A 16,162-nucleotide genomic window follows, 5' to 3' on the forward strand; every position below is an offset into this window, starting at 1 on the left:
AATGTTTAGAAATCGATTAGACGCGCTGCAGATGATTTAATAGTTAGGGAGCGAACAATGGAGACGTCCCTCCCCCTCTTCTGCGAAGAGGAAGAAGAGCCCTTACATCCCGTGATTCATGACGTCAACAACTCCCTCCCACCCGTGGTTGAGCGGGGGATGGATGACGAGGGCATGAGTCACGCCGGGCTCAGGGGAAGGGGCGGAGAAGGATAAAGAGGAGATCCTTTTCGTTGTTCATTTTCCGAGTTGGGGAGGAGTCGTTCAGCAGGCCATCGGGTCCTGCTTGGCTTGGGTTCGGGTTGAGGCCTTCAGAAGCTTTTTGCTTCTGCAGAGGAGTCGTTCAGCAGAGCTTCGGGTCCTGCTTGGCTCAGTAGGCTTTTTGGAGAGCTGCCTTGTTTGGAAGAAAGTTGAGCCGGTTGCTCGGCTCGAGCTGCGAATGGTGGCTTCTTCTTCTTATTCTTCTTCTTCTTGGTTTGTGGAGCTCTTTGTTCTCCGTTTGGTTCCTGGCTTGGTGCGACTCATCGACCTCTTCTTGGAGGTGGTTCCTCGGGGAAGCGACGCATTGACGGGAAGGATCGGCACCTCGTCTCACCAGCCCGTGTTGAGAAGCGCTGGAGAATTCGTGGGAGCTTGGGATGGATCGCGGCTTACGGCTGTTGGATCCAGCTCGCTCTCGCTGGAGCCCAGGTCCGACCAACTTGAAGACCACACAAGGTGGAGAGATTTGAGATAGGCTCTGGGTTTCAGCTCACCTGTCCTCCGAGCTGGAGCTCGTTATTAAAGGCCTCAGCAACCATTTCTTGGGTGTGTGTGTGTGTGTGTGTGAACGTGTGTCCGTGGGCCCGTCTAATAAGTAGGAAATTGTTAAGTGCTTTATGTGCTGTAAATCTTTGCATTGCATTTCGTATAGTCGGTATAGTTCTGCTCTTACGTGCTTCCCTAGTTCCCCATTATTATTAATAATACCCCAATTGTTAAATGTTTTCAGCTCGTCGTGTCAATTCTTTCATTGATTGAGCATTTTGTGTGTTGGTAGTTAGAAACCCGTTGATTTGCCGTAAAAGGGGGACATTTGGACCGACGGTTCTTGGCGATTAAGCCGATCGGAATCGCGCACGGGACAGGCTCGCCTCAGCGGTTTGTTCCGTACGAGCTCCTTCGAGGGTGGAATATCCCGGAAGTTGGATCACGTGGGTATTTAGGTACATTGAAGATTGGCAATCGACCCTACCCCACGTGGTCTGCCCATTGGCGTATTTCAGTTCTTGTACAAGGACCCTTCGACTCGGACTTATCCGGGCGGTGATCAATATTCCGGGCGATCGGTCGGGCCGACTCGACTTGCGGCTCCGTCAGAGCGGTCGGTTCGCGGCCCACGACCCCGGCACCGTAACTATATATATATATATATATATATATATATATATATATATATATATATATATATATATATACGTGTATATATATACGTGTATATATATACGTATATATATATATATATATATATATATATATATATATATATATATATATATATATATATATATATATATATATATATATATATATATATATACGTGTATATATATATATATGCATAAGTGTATATATATATATATATATATATATATATATATATATATATATGCATAATTGTATATATATATATATATATACATATATATATATATATATATATATATATATATATATATATATATATATATATATATATATATATGTATATATATATATATATATATATATATATATATATATATATATATATATATATATATATATATATATATATATATATATATATATTGTTGCGGTTCTCGGAACCGCATGCATCCAACAGATAGTAGTCCCAAGACAGTTATTCCATTATTATACGTGTAGATAATAGGCCCTTCCCTTTTGTCTCACGGGACAACAGGGGCGTGCATTGCGATGATGTCATAGCTCGGTTTGCTTACATCATTTCCTCTTCATTTCGTCCCTACTCTTTTCTGATTATTCCTGAGGTAAATCTGAGCCACGTGCGCCTTCGCTGTGAGATGGGTCCTCGCCGAGGCCAGCGCGTGCGGTGCCACTGCGAGGAAACGATGACGCGCGAGCACTAACAGCACAGAGCCCCCATTCCCAAGCTAGCCCTTAGCCCACCGTGTGTGGCAAGTCATACAGTGCGCTTGGCAGTTCGACATTATCGACTCGAACTTCCGATGATCTGGGGAGATTGTCGGTTGCATGAAAAAGGCATAGGAATGAATATCTCTTAAGAGGCTGCACGAATGGTGTTTTTCACAACACAGGAAACACAGCCAGCATGACGCCCACGCTGTACGAAACGCGTATGGAGGCTAATAAAGGCGACTCTGCGCCACATTGGGTCGGATGCGAGTGTGCAAAGTAAAAGTGTCGCGTTCATTTTCAACCAAATATCTGATACATATTGGTGTTCGCCCCGCGCACACGCTATTAGAGTTGTGTGGACGTGAGCGCTGGCCACGTGCATAATGGCAGAACCACACTACTTTATGGAATGTGCTCGAAGGCAGACACGCACGCCGCTCGCGACTTTGTTATCGTACAAAGCAGGGTACGAATGCACCACTCACGACTTTGTATCGTATTTCCTCACTATCTGACAAATATCGGTGTTCGCCCCACGCACACGCTAGCAGAATTGGGCGAACGCGAGCACTGACCACGTGGGCCATGGCGGATCCGCGCATACTGCGCGAAACATGCAAGGATTTATCCATTACAATGTACCTTCAGCCCTTGCTGGCAGCAGCGGATTCCCCACGGATGGTGAGCGTCTTTTCGTCTCTACGGCCGGCGAAGCTGCGATCGAGCAGGGGAATGTTGTACAGTGCAGGCCACGTTGGCGCACGCGGAGCAAGCGCATTGATCAGCGCTGGTCGGATGCCCGAGCGGGCATGCGGGACCCTCGGCCGGTCGCCCGGGGTTTTTTGGGGGAGGATTCGCGCGCCAAGTTTGGTGTGGGTGATTCATGTCATATCGTGGGGTCAGGGCAGAATATTTTCACTGTCTGGGATGACCTTGCCGGAAACGGAGTGTTGCGGTTTCCGGCCAAAGTTAGCGGGCCGCGTGAGGGGTTGGGGCCAATCTGAATGCCTCATTCAGGTGATGACGCTTTGCTTCGGGGTGGCCCCGTGCCCCGCGCTGTGAGTCCTATAAATGTCGGAGCGGTCCCTCCGCCTTTCTCTCGCTCTCGTCTCTTCAACCGACATCGCCACGACCCGCCTCCTGCTGCCTGGACTCCACCCCCTCGTCTCCGCCCACATGATGTTGACCCCACCTGCCGACCTGGTCCCGCCTACCACTCCATCCACGCACTCTGGACTCCGCTCCTTCTCCACTCAAGCCCCTCCTTCACGTCCACGGTCTCCACACGCCGCCGCTGAAGCCAGAAACGATGCGCCAGCTGTCGGGTACCGCACCATGGAGCACCCCCCCCTCCGAAACGTATTGGTGGCAAGTTCGTGCATCCAGTACAAAGGTCGTAGCCTCAACTCCTCTCCTCCGTTCTTGTTTCAATACTTTCTCTTCATCGGGTTTTCTGTGTCTGTGTCTGTGTATGTGTGTGTCCTGGTGCCTGTCTGCTTAAGTAAGACTGCAGAACATCATTATTGTTATCATTATTATTGCTATTATTTTCGCGTTAAGTCTGCTCTGTGTCCCCTTTTGTAAGTTGCCTGTAAATAAATCATTATGAGAAATGTTCCCAGCTCGTTTTGTGGTTTCTTTCATTGATCCAGCATGGTCCGAATCCGAGCTTAGCCGGGACTTTATTCCCAATGATCCGTTCCTTTTAGCCGGTACGTCCTTGGCAGTGTCGCTCAGCTGCATCCGATCCGGTAAAGTGATCCGATCTGGGAGAGTGATCCGGTTCGAACAATGCGTACCGAGGGCGTGTTCCCCGGTAATTAAATCACGTGATTAATTAGGTAACCCGATTAACCCATAGAGGAGAGGACCCTAGGTCACGCGGTTGAGTTATTGGCATCCACGGTCGGTTAAGCAACCCGCCGCGTCACGGAATTATCAGTGTCCGACGGCCTACAATTCCGGGGAGTCTGGTGGGAGCTGATATAGGTTTCCCCCTCGAGTTGTCTTCTCACCTGACCCCCGGCCCGCAATTATATATATATATATATATATATATATATATATATATATATATATATATATATATATATATATATATATATATATATATACGGTCATGCGCCACTTAACGATGGGGTTACGTTCTGAGAAACGCGTCGTTGTGCGAACATCATTTTTTTTTTCATTTTAGTTTTTGAACATCGTATTTACACAAACCTAGACACCTAAGCTATATGGTGTAGCCTATTGCTCCTCAGATACAAACCTGTACAGCATGTTACTGTACTGAATACTGTTACTGTACTGAATACAATTGTAACACACATCCAAGAGACAGAAGACACGTTAGATTTACCTTTGTGCAGTTCATGACGGCCATCAGTGTTGTTAGCAGCAGCTTACAACCTCTTCTCCCATCGATTATAAAAAGGTGAATAAATAGCGTTTGGATTTTATAAATACCTAATCATTGCATTGATGTTATAATTTACAAATGAATAAACGAGCACCTGTCAATTGTGATATATTTTCGGAACAGTGCAATTGTTTTAACAACATAAAAAGCTTCACAAAAATAAGTTTGTGTTTTAATTGACGAACAACAACGATTTATTCGTGGAATTCTTCAATTCAAAGGCAATTTACTTGCTAGAAAGTTAACATGCAAACATTGGTTCAGTTTGAAAGCCGATTTCCTTGAATCCCGATTTAGCACGACCCTGTTTTTTTAGCGATGACATTTTATGGACCTCAACGATCGCATTATAACAGGGCCACACTGTCGTTGTTTATTATCATTATGAGGTATTATGTTCTGTACAGTGTACATAATTGTATGTGCTATTTTTATACGAGGCTGCATCACTCGGCGATAGGAATTTTTCAGCGACATATTTTTTTCATTTTTTTTTTTCAGAGCTGGCAGACCCGTCGTATATGCGATCCGTCGTTGCCTGGAACGTCGTTAAGCGGCGCATGACTGTATACTGTATATAATTATATATATATATGTATATATATATATATATATATATATATATATATATATATATGCGGCTCAGGCGACATATTTGTACAAGAGTAAAAATGCACTTAGCTGAAAAGAATAATAAAATTCTTTATTAAAACGCTGACGTTTCAGAAGACCACTATCTTCTGTCTTCAGAGGTAAAAATTTTTTTATAATGACGCATGTGCAGACGTGAACTGTACTTATGTCCAATGCGAATAGCTTTCTGTCACGATTGGGCTGCGGGGAGAGGGGGGGGGACAATCAGCGTGAGGTTTGGGACGGATTTAATACACAGAGTGGGATTGGAGAGTGGATTTGCTTCTGGATTGGATGTTTGGTTCACAGGTTTCGGTGTCCCCTTTTCCATGTCTGATCTGGGTTTGTGTGTTGGGTTTGGCCTGTGCACCAGCGGGTGGGTGCTGTGAGAGATTGTGTAATTCTTGATAGGCAGCATACAGGTCGACATGACGGATAATGGACCGTGTGCCCGAAAACCATGCTTCGAGAAATTCCTGGCTGACCCGGCTGGGTGCTGAGGCTTTCACTGCCATAATTTCCCACATAAAGGTGTGATGCCACCTGAGGAGGGCACCCTCATTGCGACCTGAGGAACCGGTCAAAACAGTGGTATTACCATACATCAGCAATACTTCGGAGATTGCCAACCGTTTGCGGCAACCATTTGGAATCCAGGTCGCACATAAACCTTGGACAACACTCCACACACAGCTGTCTCAGCCCAATGACAGGGTGAATCGACTCGACAAGATGAACGTGGTCGACAAAACCCCCTGTCGAGACTGTGATGCCAACTATGTGGGCCAAACGTCCAAACGACTTGAGCCACAGTTAATAAAGCACCAGCAAGCTGTAGCATGCAGAGACAAGCTTTCGCTGATAGTGGCACATTGTCACAATCTACATCACACCTTCGCGTGGGAAAACACGGCAGTGAAAGCCTCAGCACCTGGCCGGGCCAGCCGGGAAATTCTTGAAGCATGGTTTTTGGGCACATGGTCATTTAACCGTCACATCGACCAGCATACTGCCTATCGAGGTTCACACAATCATCCACAGACCCCACCCGTGGGTGCGAAGGCCGAACCTACTACACAAACCTGGATCAGTCATGGAACACATGACATCGAACCTGTGACCCAAACATGCAATCCGGAAACCTCACGCTGATTGGTCCCCCCCCCCACCCGCAGCCCAATCGTGAGACTCAGCCATTAGCGTTGGACATAAATACAGTTAACATCTCTGCACGTGCGGTGTTATTTCAATTGTTCACCTCTGAGGACAGAAGATAGTGGTCCTTTGAAACGTCAGGGTTTTCATGAAGAATTTTATTATTCTTTTCAGCTGAGTGTGATTTTTCTCTTCGTGCAAATATATATATATATATATATATATATATATATATATATATATATATATATATATATATATATATATATATATATATATATATATATATATATATATATAGTGCTTGTATCTCATTGTATTTTTCTTATCTACAGCTTGTTTGTTTGTTTCTTTCCTGCTGAATATTTTTGGAGAGTATTAATATGGATTTCCCTTTTCTCCTCTTGTTTGCCAACTTTATGTACTACTTTGGTTCATGCCCTGGAACTGACTTATCAGTGGGTAACCTATAATTACTGCTAATTTATTGGCAACAGGCTAACATATTACATGACACTTTCTGCAGTGCTCAGTGTTGGAGAAGGAGGGTTTTGGGAAGGCTCAGTGAAAGGTCGGACGGGGTGGTTCCCAGCTGATTGTGTGGAGGAAATACCGGTGCGGCACGAGTCAATGCAAGGTATGTTTGCCATTGTTTCAGAGACAGTTTCCACCTCTGTTGGACTTTTGGGAAGAAATGATTCAGAACGTATATTGCTGAAAATGTAAATGTGATTTGTGAACGGTGAAGTTATTGACAAGGCAGAAGTAATGTAAAGTGCTTTTTCTTTTGATGTAATTGTCATCAAAAGCAACCTCTGGGTGATGACTCATGCAAGTCCCCTTTCAATATTAATGTTATTTAAAAACAAACAAACTGAAAGCAAGGGCAAAACTCTTAATTTCAGCATTTTGAGGCAATGCAGAGTGTTTGTGTTTAGAGTTTCCCATTAAAGTAAAACGAGCCAGAAGACCTATTCAAATATCTTAACGTTTTTTCGGTTTGCAATTTCAGGTCAGAAAAGATCCATTTATTATTTCAAATAAATATAGTGTAATGACAAACCCTCTAAATGAACCCCTGTGAAATGTACCTGGTCTCCCACATACAGGGACAAATTCAGTTCAGTGCACCATTATGGACTTTTTCCGAGTGTTTGTCCAGCCTTCTTCACAGCAGCCCCAGTCATTAGGAGTAAGCGCACTAAAGTAATCTTTCAAAGTGAGTACACCTTTGATATTAATGTAGTTTAAATTAATTAATTTTTTTTGCGACTGCTCTTTTTTGTTCAATGAGAGTTGATTACGGCTCAAAATATAACCTGAACTAGGATACCCTTTTTCTCAGAATTTGCATCTTGATGAATAGCCCGATTTACTTATCAGTTGGTCAAATATCGTTTAGTTGTTTTGAACAGCTCCTTTTTTGTTGAAACAGCTTGGAATAACAATTATGGACTATTGTGAATGAATGCATAGGCAGTGCAACACCCCATATTTTGCACTATATTGGCCATGAGGTGGTGCTGTGCAATCGACCAATATTCCATCCATGACATGTTTGTGAAAGTTAATCTCAGCAGTGAACAAAATGTTGTTGGTTAATTATGAAATGGGTTCCTTCTTACACGATATAACACGTATTATGTCAAAATGTTTTCATTGCTAAAAACGATTGTGCAAAACAGCCAGTCAAGGAAGTTTGCTGTCAACAAATAATTTGTGTTTGAAGTAGATTCTACTCATTTTGTTATGCTTCTCCCATCAAACATTGGATGAGGGAACATCATACATGAACAAAATAAATCAATATTGGCAGTGATGGGATTAAAATGACTGCAGTGGCCAACCACAGAACCGTGTATGTTTTTAACAGCATTCTATGCCACGCTTTGATTGGCCCAGTGAGTCTGAATCAAACTAAAATATGCAAATTGGTGTCTGTCTTTCTGTGTCTGACCACGATACATTCGGTCGTTACTTATCTAATCTCAACCAAACTTGACAGGAGGACTAAGGGTCACATGATAGAGGTTGTAGTGACTTAATCCCCCCCCCCCTCCCCAAGTGGGTTTTTCTGCCTTGGGTAAAATCCGTGTTGAGGTGTGTACATAGGTTATTGTGGTGTTTTTCCAAGGCCGCTTCCAATAACAAAAGTAATTACAACACTAATGATAATAGCATAATACTAATGCGATACAAAACAATATTAATATTAATAATATCCCCCCCTCCCCAAGGGATTTTTCCTCCTTGTATTGAACAAATGCCATGTTAACCTGTATAAATAGCTTGTCGTGACATTTATTGAGGCATCCCCACCAGAAGTAAGAAATGTTATAATAAAGTACAAAACATGTACGATTACCTTTTTATACAGTCGCTGCTGTTATTTAACACAAAACTGAAAGGGAGGAAACCCAACGTTCTTGACGCATTATTTGCTTGTCATGTTCCCCACAGATGAACAGACCCGAGACTAGATCCACTGTACTCTATATACCCCAGAGAGAATAATAGCATGACCCTTCCTGCCACTCCCATAGGGAGTGGGTGTACTTGTAGTCGGAAAATCAGTTTTTTGTACCACTCACGAAGATGTGTTGACCCAGCTGGCAAAATAAGCCGAACATCTCAGTGAATTGAACCACCTGAGCCAATACATCTTTGCAGGTAGGCCAGAAACCTCCTTTTATACTTGTTTTTATGCGTCCACAGCCGAAGGCACTGGAGGCATTCTGTTTGTGGGTTGTTCATCCATCCATGAAGAGCAGATTTTCGTTACCGCGCTAACTTGTAAACCGCTAAAAGTATTTTAACCAAACTTGGAACAAGTGTGTACAATGATGCAAAGATGAATTGATTATATTTTGGCTTCAAAGGTCTATGGTAATGTGACTTTTCATTCAATACTCTATCTTTGTAACCACAATAACGTGTTAACCACACTAAGGGATTTCAACCACATTTGGTACAAGTATAGACTGCGATACAAAGATGAACTGATTCAATTCCGGGTTCAACAGGTCAAAGGTCATGTGCCTTTGAAAATTATTTTTCAGATCTTAACTCGAGTTAGAAGCAGCTGATGTTTTCTCCACTCAGTAGTCTCCTACCGGTTTCACCAGAGGGGACTTCAGGTTTGCTCTCCGTCTACCCGTCTGTCAGTCACACCTGTGGTTTTTTTATTTAGATTTTTTTCTCATACCCTTTAACATATTCAACTGAAACTTGGTAAATGGCTTTATTATGATAAGTTACAAAACAAGTTGGAGTTTCAGGGCATTTCGTCAATTTTTCACCGAGTTATGCCCTTTTTAAACTTGGAAAATATCACTTATTTTTCTTGGGTCAGTGTTCAGCTGCCCTAACTCCACCCCAGTGTTTTACACCCATGAGCTGGAGAGCTGGCCGGATGCTAAACCAATAAAATCATGCACCACCACTGCATGAAGCACCACAGATCGGCAGGCCTCAGGCCTTATGCCTGGATGTTAGTGCATAGCCCAGTGCAATTGGAATGATCCCTGGTATATAAACATGATGTATTATAGATGCACATAAGCCGTACACATGTTTTTGCTTCATGTATGTACATCTGATTATTTTTTATTATTTTTATTATTTTTGGCACCGAACATTCCCGGTCTGTTTGTTTGTTTCCAATACACTGCCGAAATAAACTAACATTCATTGGCACCAGTAGGGGACATTTATTGCAAAGCAATTGTTGCTCTTGTTTCTCTTTTCTCTCTTGCATTCTCTCATGTGACCTTTAATAAAGATCAAATGTAGTAGTGGGTTGACATCTAACGTGGGCAGAGGCATATCCGTTGACGCATTTGTGCCAAGTTCTATTTTTTTCATTTTTTAAATGATTTGACCACTTCTTCCACTCTATTAAAACTTAAGTTTATAATTTTATTTGTTTTCTGTCATTGCTGTTGGTAAAATGATTTGTTACATTAAATATTATTTACTTGTTTCATAGTGAAAAAGGAATACTAAAAATGTATCTTAGATTTAATATCTATCTATATATAAAAGCCTTAGATATGTTTCCACATGGGTCTACAAAGACGCATCATCGAGGCCCATGTAATAGATGGATTGAACTCAGATACTGTTTTCATACTGCGCATACCTCTCATTCCATCTGATAGAAAATATTTGTATTTTTTACGTCAAAGTTCTTTTATTTATAATGATAACGCTACACCGCCTGCTACACCGCCAGAGGTGTAAACATGGCTGAACTGTCTGAGAGAACTATAAGGAACTGTCGAAGGTATGCAAATGAAACATGAGAGGAGAGATAAAAAAGACCAGGAGACCAAATTGAAACTACAAAGATGGACAGAGAGCACTGAATAAAGAGAAGAACAATCGGAAATGAGAAGAAGAGTGAAATGCCATCGGCCAAATCAAGTTGAACAACTGGATTTGAATAATCAACAAGCTGTAATCAACGTGGAAGAGCATGACATAGGAAATATGAGTTACAACTGTGAGTACTGCAATGCAAGATATTGGGGCCATGAGAAGCCAGGTGTTGGCTTCATGGTTAAGATGGCAGGCTTAAGAGCTGCGGGTCTTGAGTTCAAGCAGAAGCCAGGTGTTGGCTTCACGGTTATGGTGGCAGGCTTAAAAGCTGAGGGGCTTGAGTTCAAGCCCTGTCAGCTGTTGAACTAACACCAGGTTGGGTTGACAGCCTGGGAGGAAGCTGCCATCTTAGAACTGCTCCACTGATGTCATATGCTCAATGTTGCCAGTTCTAAAAGAGGAAAAACATGACTCTTACCCATAGATATAGCATATGTCATCTACAACTACACACATTACATTCTCAAATTTATATCACCATTTTAAGGTTACTTATTGACTGCCCCTCGTATATTGGAAACTGAAGAGCATGGAAATTGCACCAGTGATAATTGGAGCAACAGGAATGATGATGAAGAACCTTACGGTTATCCGAAAAACCGTCCCTGGGAATATTACTACAAACAGACTGCAGTTGAAAGCTGACCAAGGCTCAGTGACGATCCTGAAAAGAGCCCTCGGAACAAAACTTTGAGAAAAAGAAAACTTAACACCATGGTCCATGAATCATGATCCTTTACTGAAATTGAGGTGGCTACTTCAGGTCCTGGGAGGACTCTGTTCCACCTTCTGAAACCCGCATACGGAAATAATAATCAATCACACACACACACACACACACACACACACACACACACACACACACACACACACACACACACACACACACACACACACACACACACACACACACACACACACACACACACACACACGAGTGGATATTTTGAGACCTGGTAGGGCTCCCTCCGTTCCACTTTCTGAAACCCACATCTGGAGATAACAACCAACACTCACCTATTTGGAAATAAATGTTAACAATGTGATTAATTTTAGATAATTTGAAAGGGCTTCGGTTTTAAGTATGAAGTGTAGGATTTTGCTCATGTGTAGGATTTTGCTAAGATATCTCAGAGTACACATGTTGGACTTCAGGAAGGTTTAAGGAGATTAAGAAGGCTATATTTCAATAAAGTGGAAGGATGGGCCTCTGTGTTGAGTTTTATTCCAGCTAAAGAAGGAATCTCTTTTTAAGACATTTTTTCTCAAGATACTTGTTGTCATAAACTCTGAAGTTATAATACAGTGGGTTAAGTCATGCAATCCTTTTTCATTCAAGTATAAAAGGAGGGTTCTAAGATTAGTTGGCTCAGCTGGTTCATTTATCAAAGATAAATATAAAAAATGACCGTTTTTACAGCCATTTTTCCCTGCTGTGCAGGGGTTTGGCTTTTTCTTGAGGCAATGTTTTATGGCCGGATGCCCTTCCTGACGCCAACCCTGGTCGCCTCTTACGACACACATGGATATGGTACACCTATTCTAACCGGGGCATACACCGGGACCAGTACACTGGCACTCATTTCGCCGACCTCGGAAGGATGACAGGCTGAGTCAACCCCCTGGTGTTAATTCAGCAGCCAACGGGGCTTGAACTCAGGACCCTGGGATCCCAAGCCACCACCCTAACCACTAAGCCAACACCAGGCTTCTCATTTATCATAGATGTTGGACTTATTTTGTCAGCTGGGTCATCGAATCTTATTGAGTGGTCCAGTAACCAACTTTTTCACCTACTAGTCAATGATACCAAGGAATATGTAATGCCAAAGAACAGAAAGTAGGAATTTGTCCATATAATTTGGAAATTGGCTGTTTTCAAATAAATGGTGGGGTGTGCTGAAATAACACCTGTGTGAGTAATGTACTCACCTTTTTCCTATTCATTCTGAGCCTCACTATAATGTTTGTCATCCTGGTACATCATTACATGACCATTTGAAGTTGGCCTTAAGCAGGCTTACCATCTACTAGCATTCACTTTTATACCGGGACGTTAAGTATTCCATGAGATATTTTCAAATAGTCGGTCCCTGTGTGCCTGTGCCCCAGGCATATTCCATATTCCTGTCTGCTCTGGAGGACAGTGCATCAGTATCCAGATTTGATGTAAAACGGCAGCCAAATGTTGCATACACATGAAGATGTATAGTGGGATCTATAATGTCCACAAGCCAGTGCTTGGAGGACAATATACTCCACATAATTACCCAAAGCATTAAATGGCCAAGGGGACTGGTTGTCAATTGCTCACAGATCTCTGCTCTTTAAATGAACTCTTATTTACAAGCATCAATTTTATGCACCTGAAATTCCCAATGGCACTTTGTAAGGCATCAGATGATGATTGAAGTTGTGAGTTGGAAGCATGGCTGCACAAATACATTCATCTGTTAATGTTCAAAAAATTACAAAATTGATTTCTCTCTGTTTCTGTCTCTCTCCCCCTCTCTCCCCTCTCTCCCCCTCTCTCCTCCTCTCTCCCCTCTCTCTCTCTCCCTCTCTCTCCCTCTCTCTCTCCCTCTCTCTCCCTCTCTCTCCCTCTCTCTCCCTCTCTCTCCCTCTCTCTCCCTCTCTCTCCCTCTCTCTCCCTCTCTCTCCCTCTCTCTCCCTCTCTCTCCCTCTCTCTCCCTCTCTCGTGCCCCCCTGCTGGCTGTTGATACTTTTTGTGTACTGTCATGGCTGCTCCTTGCTTCGTGTTGTGAGTACCCCTCCTCTGCCGTGCTGTTTGGTGTTTCCACATTCCCCATTTTTTGTTTCTCGACTTGTGAACTTTCCCCGTGTTCTTTCCTTTCTATCTGGGGGGGTGGGGGGGGGGAGAGAGAGAGAGAGAGAGAGAGAGAGAGAGAGAGAGAGAGAGAGAGAGAGAGAGAGAGAGAGAGAGAGAGAGACAGAGAGACACACAGAGAGACACACAGAGACACACAGAGAGACACAGAGAGACACAGAGAGACACAGAGAGACACAGCCCACGGTCTTGTGTCGAGAAAATAGTAAGCCGAAGTCCTGGCATGGCCGCCGGGGGAGGTTTTTTTTCTCACTCAATGCGACCGTGTTCTTTATTGATTCTCGATTTTAATCGATTGATGTCTTGTTGTTTGTGAAACGCCTTATTCTCTCGGTAAAGTTTACTAACTTCTTTTTCCTGAGTTCGAATGGCGGGTGAACGTTTCCGCATTGAGATGTTCGAGTCACTAACTCATAAACGCGCTGTAGTTTGCATCCCTCCCAGTGAGGTGGAACTTAACGATGCACTTTCCGCCATTGATAACATCGTTGGATCACATAACATTCGTGCTGCTTGTCGCATGAATAAGAAGTTTGTCGTGTTTGTGTCGGAGGAACATATGGTAGCAACAATAGTTGAGCATGGCCTGTTTATTGAACCGAACACTTACCTTTCTCTGTTCTCTTTACAGGCCCCAACAGATAAAGTTAATATTAATAATATTCCACCATTCATAACGAACCAGGACTTGTGTAACCAGTTAAACAAGTTCGGTAAGGTTGTGTCGAGGATCTCAATGGTGCCGATGCGTAATGTTAGCGATAAGTTAAAACACGTCATGTCCTTTAAAAGAGTGGTTTATATGATACTACCTGAAAATGAGAAAAACACTAAATGTCGTACTAAGTGTAAAAATCAATGGGTTTGAATGTAAAATGTATGCTTCCTCAGAGATCATGACATGTTTTGGGTGTGGGGCATACGGGCATGTGAAGAGTGTTTGTTCCAATGTGGTTACACCACAAGAAAGTGAAGGTGTGGTGAGGAACGATTCTTCCTCACCACAAACTGATGGGGAGAAGGTGAATCGGGAGCCTCGCCCCGCACCCACACCGGCTGTGGTGTACGACGAGTTAGGCTCGTCCACCCCGACCGGTGTTGAAGAGAGTATGTTTGATCGTGACGTAATTAATCCTCCCCCACCAAAGGAGGAAGTGAACGTGGTTGTTTCCTCTCCTTTACAATCCACTGTACAGGACAGTGTAGACGATATGGAGATATTCGTTACAGATACCAGGAAAAAAGGCCAAAAATGGACAAACGTTGATGCCTTTGATGCTAAGGAGCAGAATAAGGTTCAGATCATGTCAGGATCGTGGGACCTCCAAGGTCCGTCCCAAATCGGAAACTCCTTGGTGGTGCCAAAGTTTTGTGCGGGTGTGGAAGCTTCGCTTGCTCCACTTGCCGACTCTGAGCGGGACACAGAGAATAGTGAACTGTCTCAGGATGTCTTAAGTGTTTGTCCTGATAGCCAAACTTGTTCAGACGAGTTAACAGCTGTGTCTGACAGTGATGGGGAAATAGATAAAGGGAAAAATCCCTGTGAGCTAAATGTTAACCCCTCCCTCACAGATGATGATGTAAGGGATGTGGAGGGGAAGGACATGGATAAAGCAAATTCGGAGGGGTCCGTAAACAGGGAACAACTTTCTGTTCCCATGGGATCTCTTGAGCCAAAAATAAGTGTTCAACAAGTAATATGGGAGGCCATAGATGAAGCACTTGATTCAGACGAAACCTCTTCTACCCCACAATTCAGTGCTTTATGCTCTCAAGAGGATGAGGGGGGAAACGACACAACCTTAGTGTTTCAAGAAAATGTAATTAAATTCCTGGATGACACATTCAGGAAAAGACATGTAAAAATCAGATTACTTCCCGAATCTACGCGATTTCATTACAACTGCAAGGAGTATGATTCGTGAACCTTGTCAGGTTAACATGTCAGATCCCCAATTCCAAAGGTTAAGGAAATGTGTGACTCGGGCTGGTAAAGAGCTTCAAGAATAACTGACAGAATGGTGATGAAAGTAGCATCCCTGAACATGAATGGAGGCCGCAGTTGTGCGTGCTGCCTCCAGGTGTTTCAGCTCTCAAAATAAAAAAAATTGATGTGCTGATGCTACAGGAGACGCAAGCAAATCAGTTTTCTGAGGATGAGTGGCGTATAATCTTTAAAGGTTGTCTTTTTTTTCTCTAGTGTGCTTGTTGAGGCCAGGGTTGGTGTGGCAATAGTGTTGCATCCTAGACTCCAGCCTTCGGAGATAACTTGGAAGGAAATTTGTGACGTTTACTTACTGTCTGTGCAATTTGTCAGTGGTAACCTAAAGATTTGCATGACTAATGTTACTGTCCGAGTGCTAACTCTGAAAGAGGTGCCTTTCTGTATAAGTTGGCAGAGTTTGTAAGCACCATTGACTTGACCATGTTGTTGTGTCTTGGGAGGTGACTACAACTGCACCCTCAATCCACAACTTGATCGGAACACTTGTGAGCCTCATCCACCCAGTGCAAGGCCTTTGGCACAGCTAGTTAAAAAGTTTAAACTGGTGTATGTGTGGCGGGTACAAAACCATAATATCCATCAG

General features: G+C 43.1%; 1 protein-coding gene across 8 annotated transcripts in view; it reads left to right on the forward strand.

The window, feature by feature from the left end:
* LOC147013515 (SH3 and multiple ankyrin repeat domains protein 3-like) overlaps positions 1-16,162 on the forward strand; it is a 522,196-nt gene that overhangs the window by 279,671 nt on the left and 226,363 nt on the right. For all 8 annotated transcript variants that reach the window (XR_015051346.1, XR_015051345.1, XM_085855370.1 and 5 more), the window contains one exon: positions 6,873-6,983. Coding sequence is in view for 6 of the 8 variants with exons in the window: in XM_085855370.1 (XP_085711496.1) it covers positions 6,873-6,983 (111 nt within the window). In the remaining 2 variants the exon portion in view is untranslated. The remainder of the gene's footprint in view (positions 1-6,872; positions 6,984-16,162) is intronic.

This window comes from Eptatretus burgeri, chromosome 14 (genome assembly GCF_056783735.1).
Source record: "Eptatretus burgeri isolate ZD-2024b chromosome 14, Ebu_testis_v1, whole genome shotgun sequence".
NCBI lineage: Eukaryota > Metazoa > Chordata > Myxini > Myxiniformes > Myxinidae > Eptatretus > Eptatretus burgeri.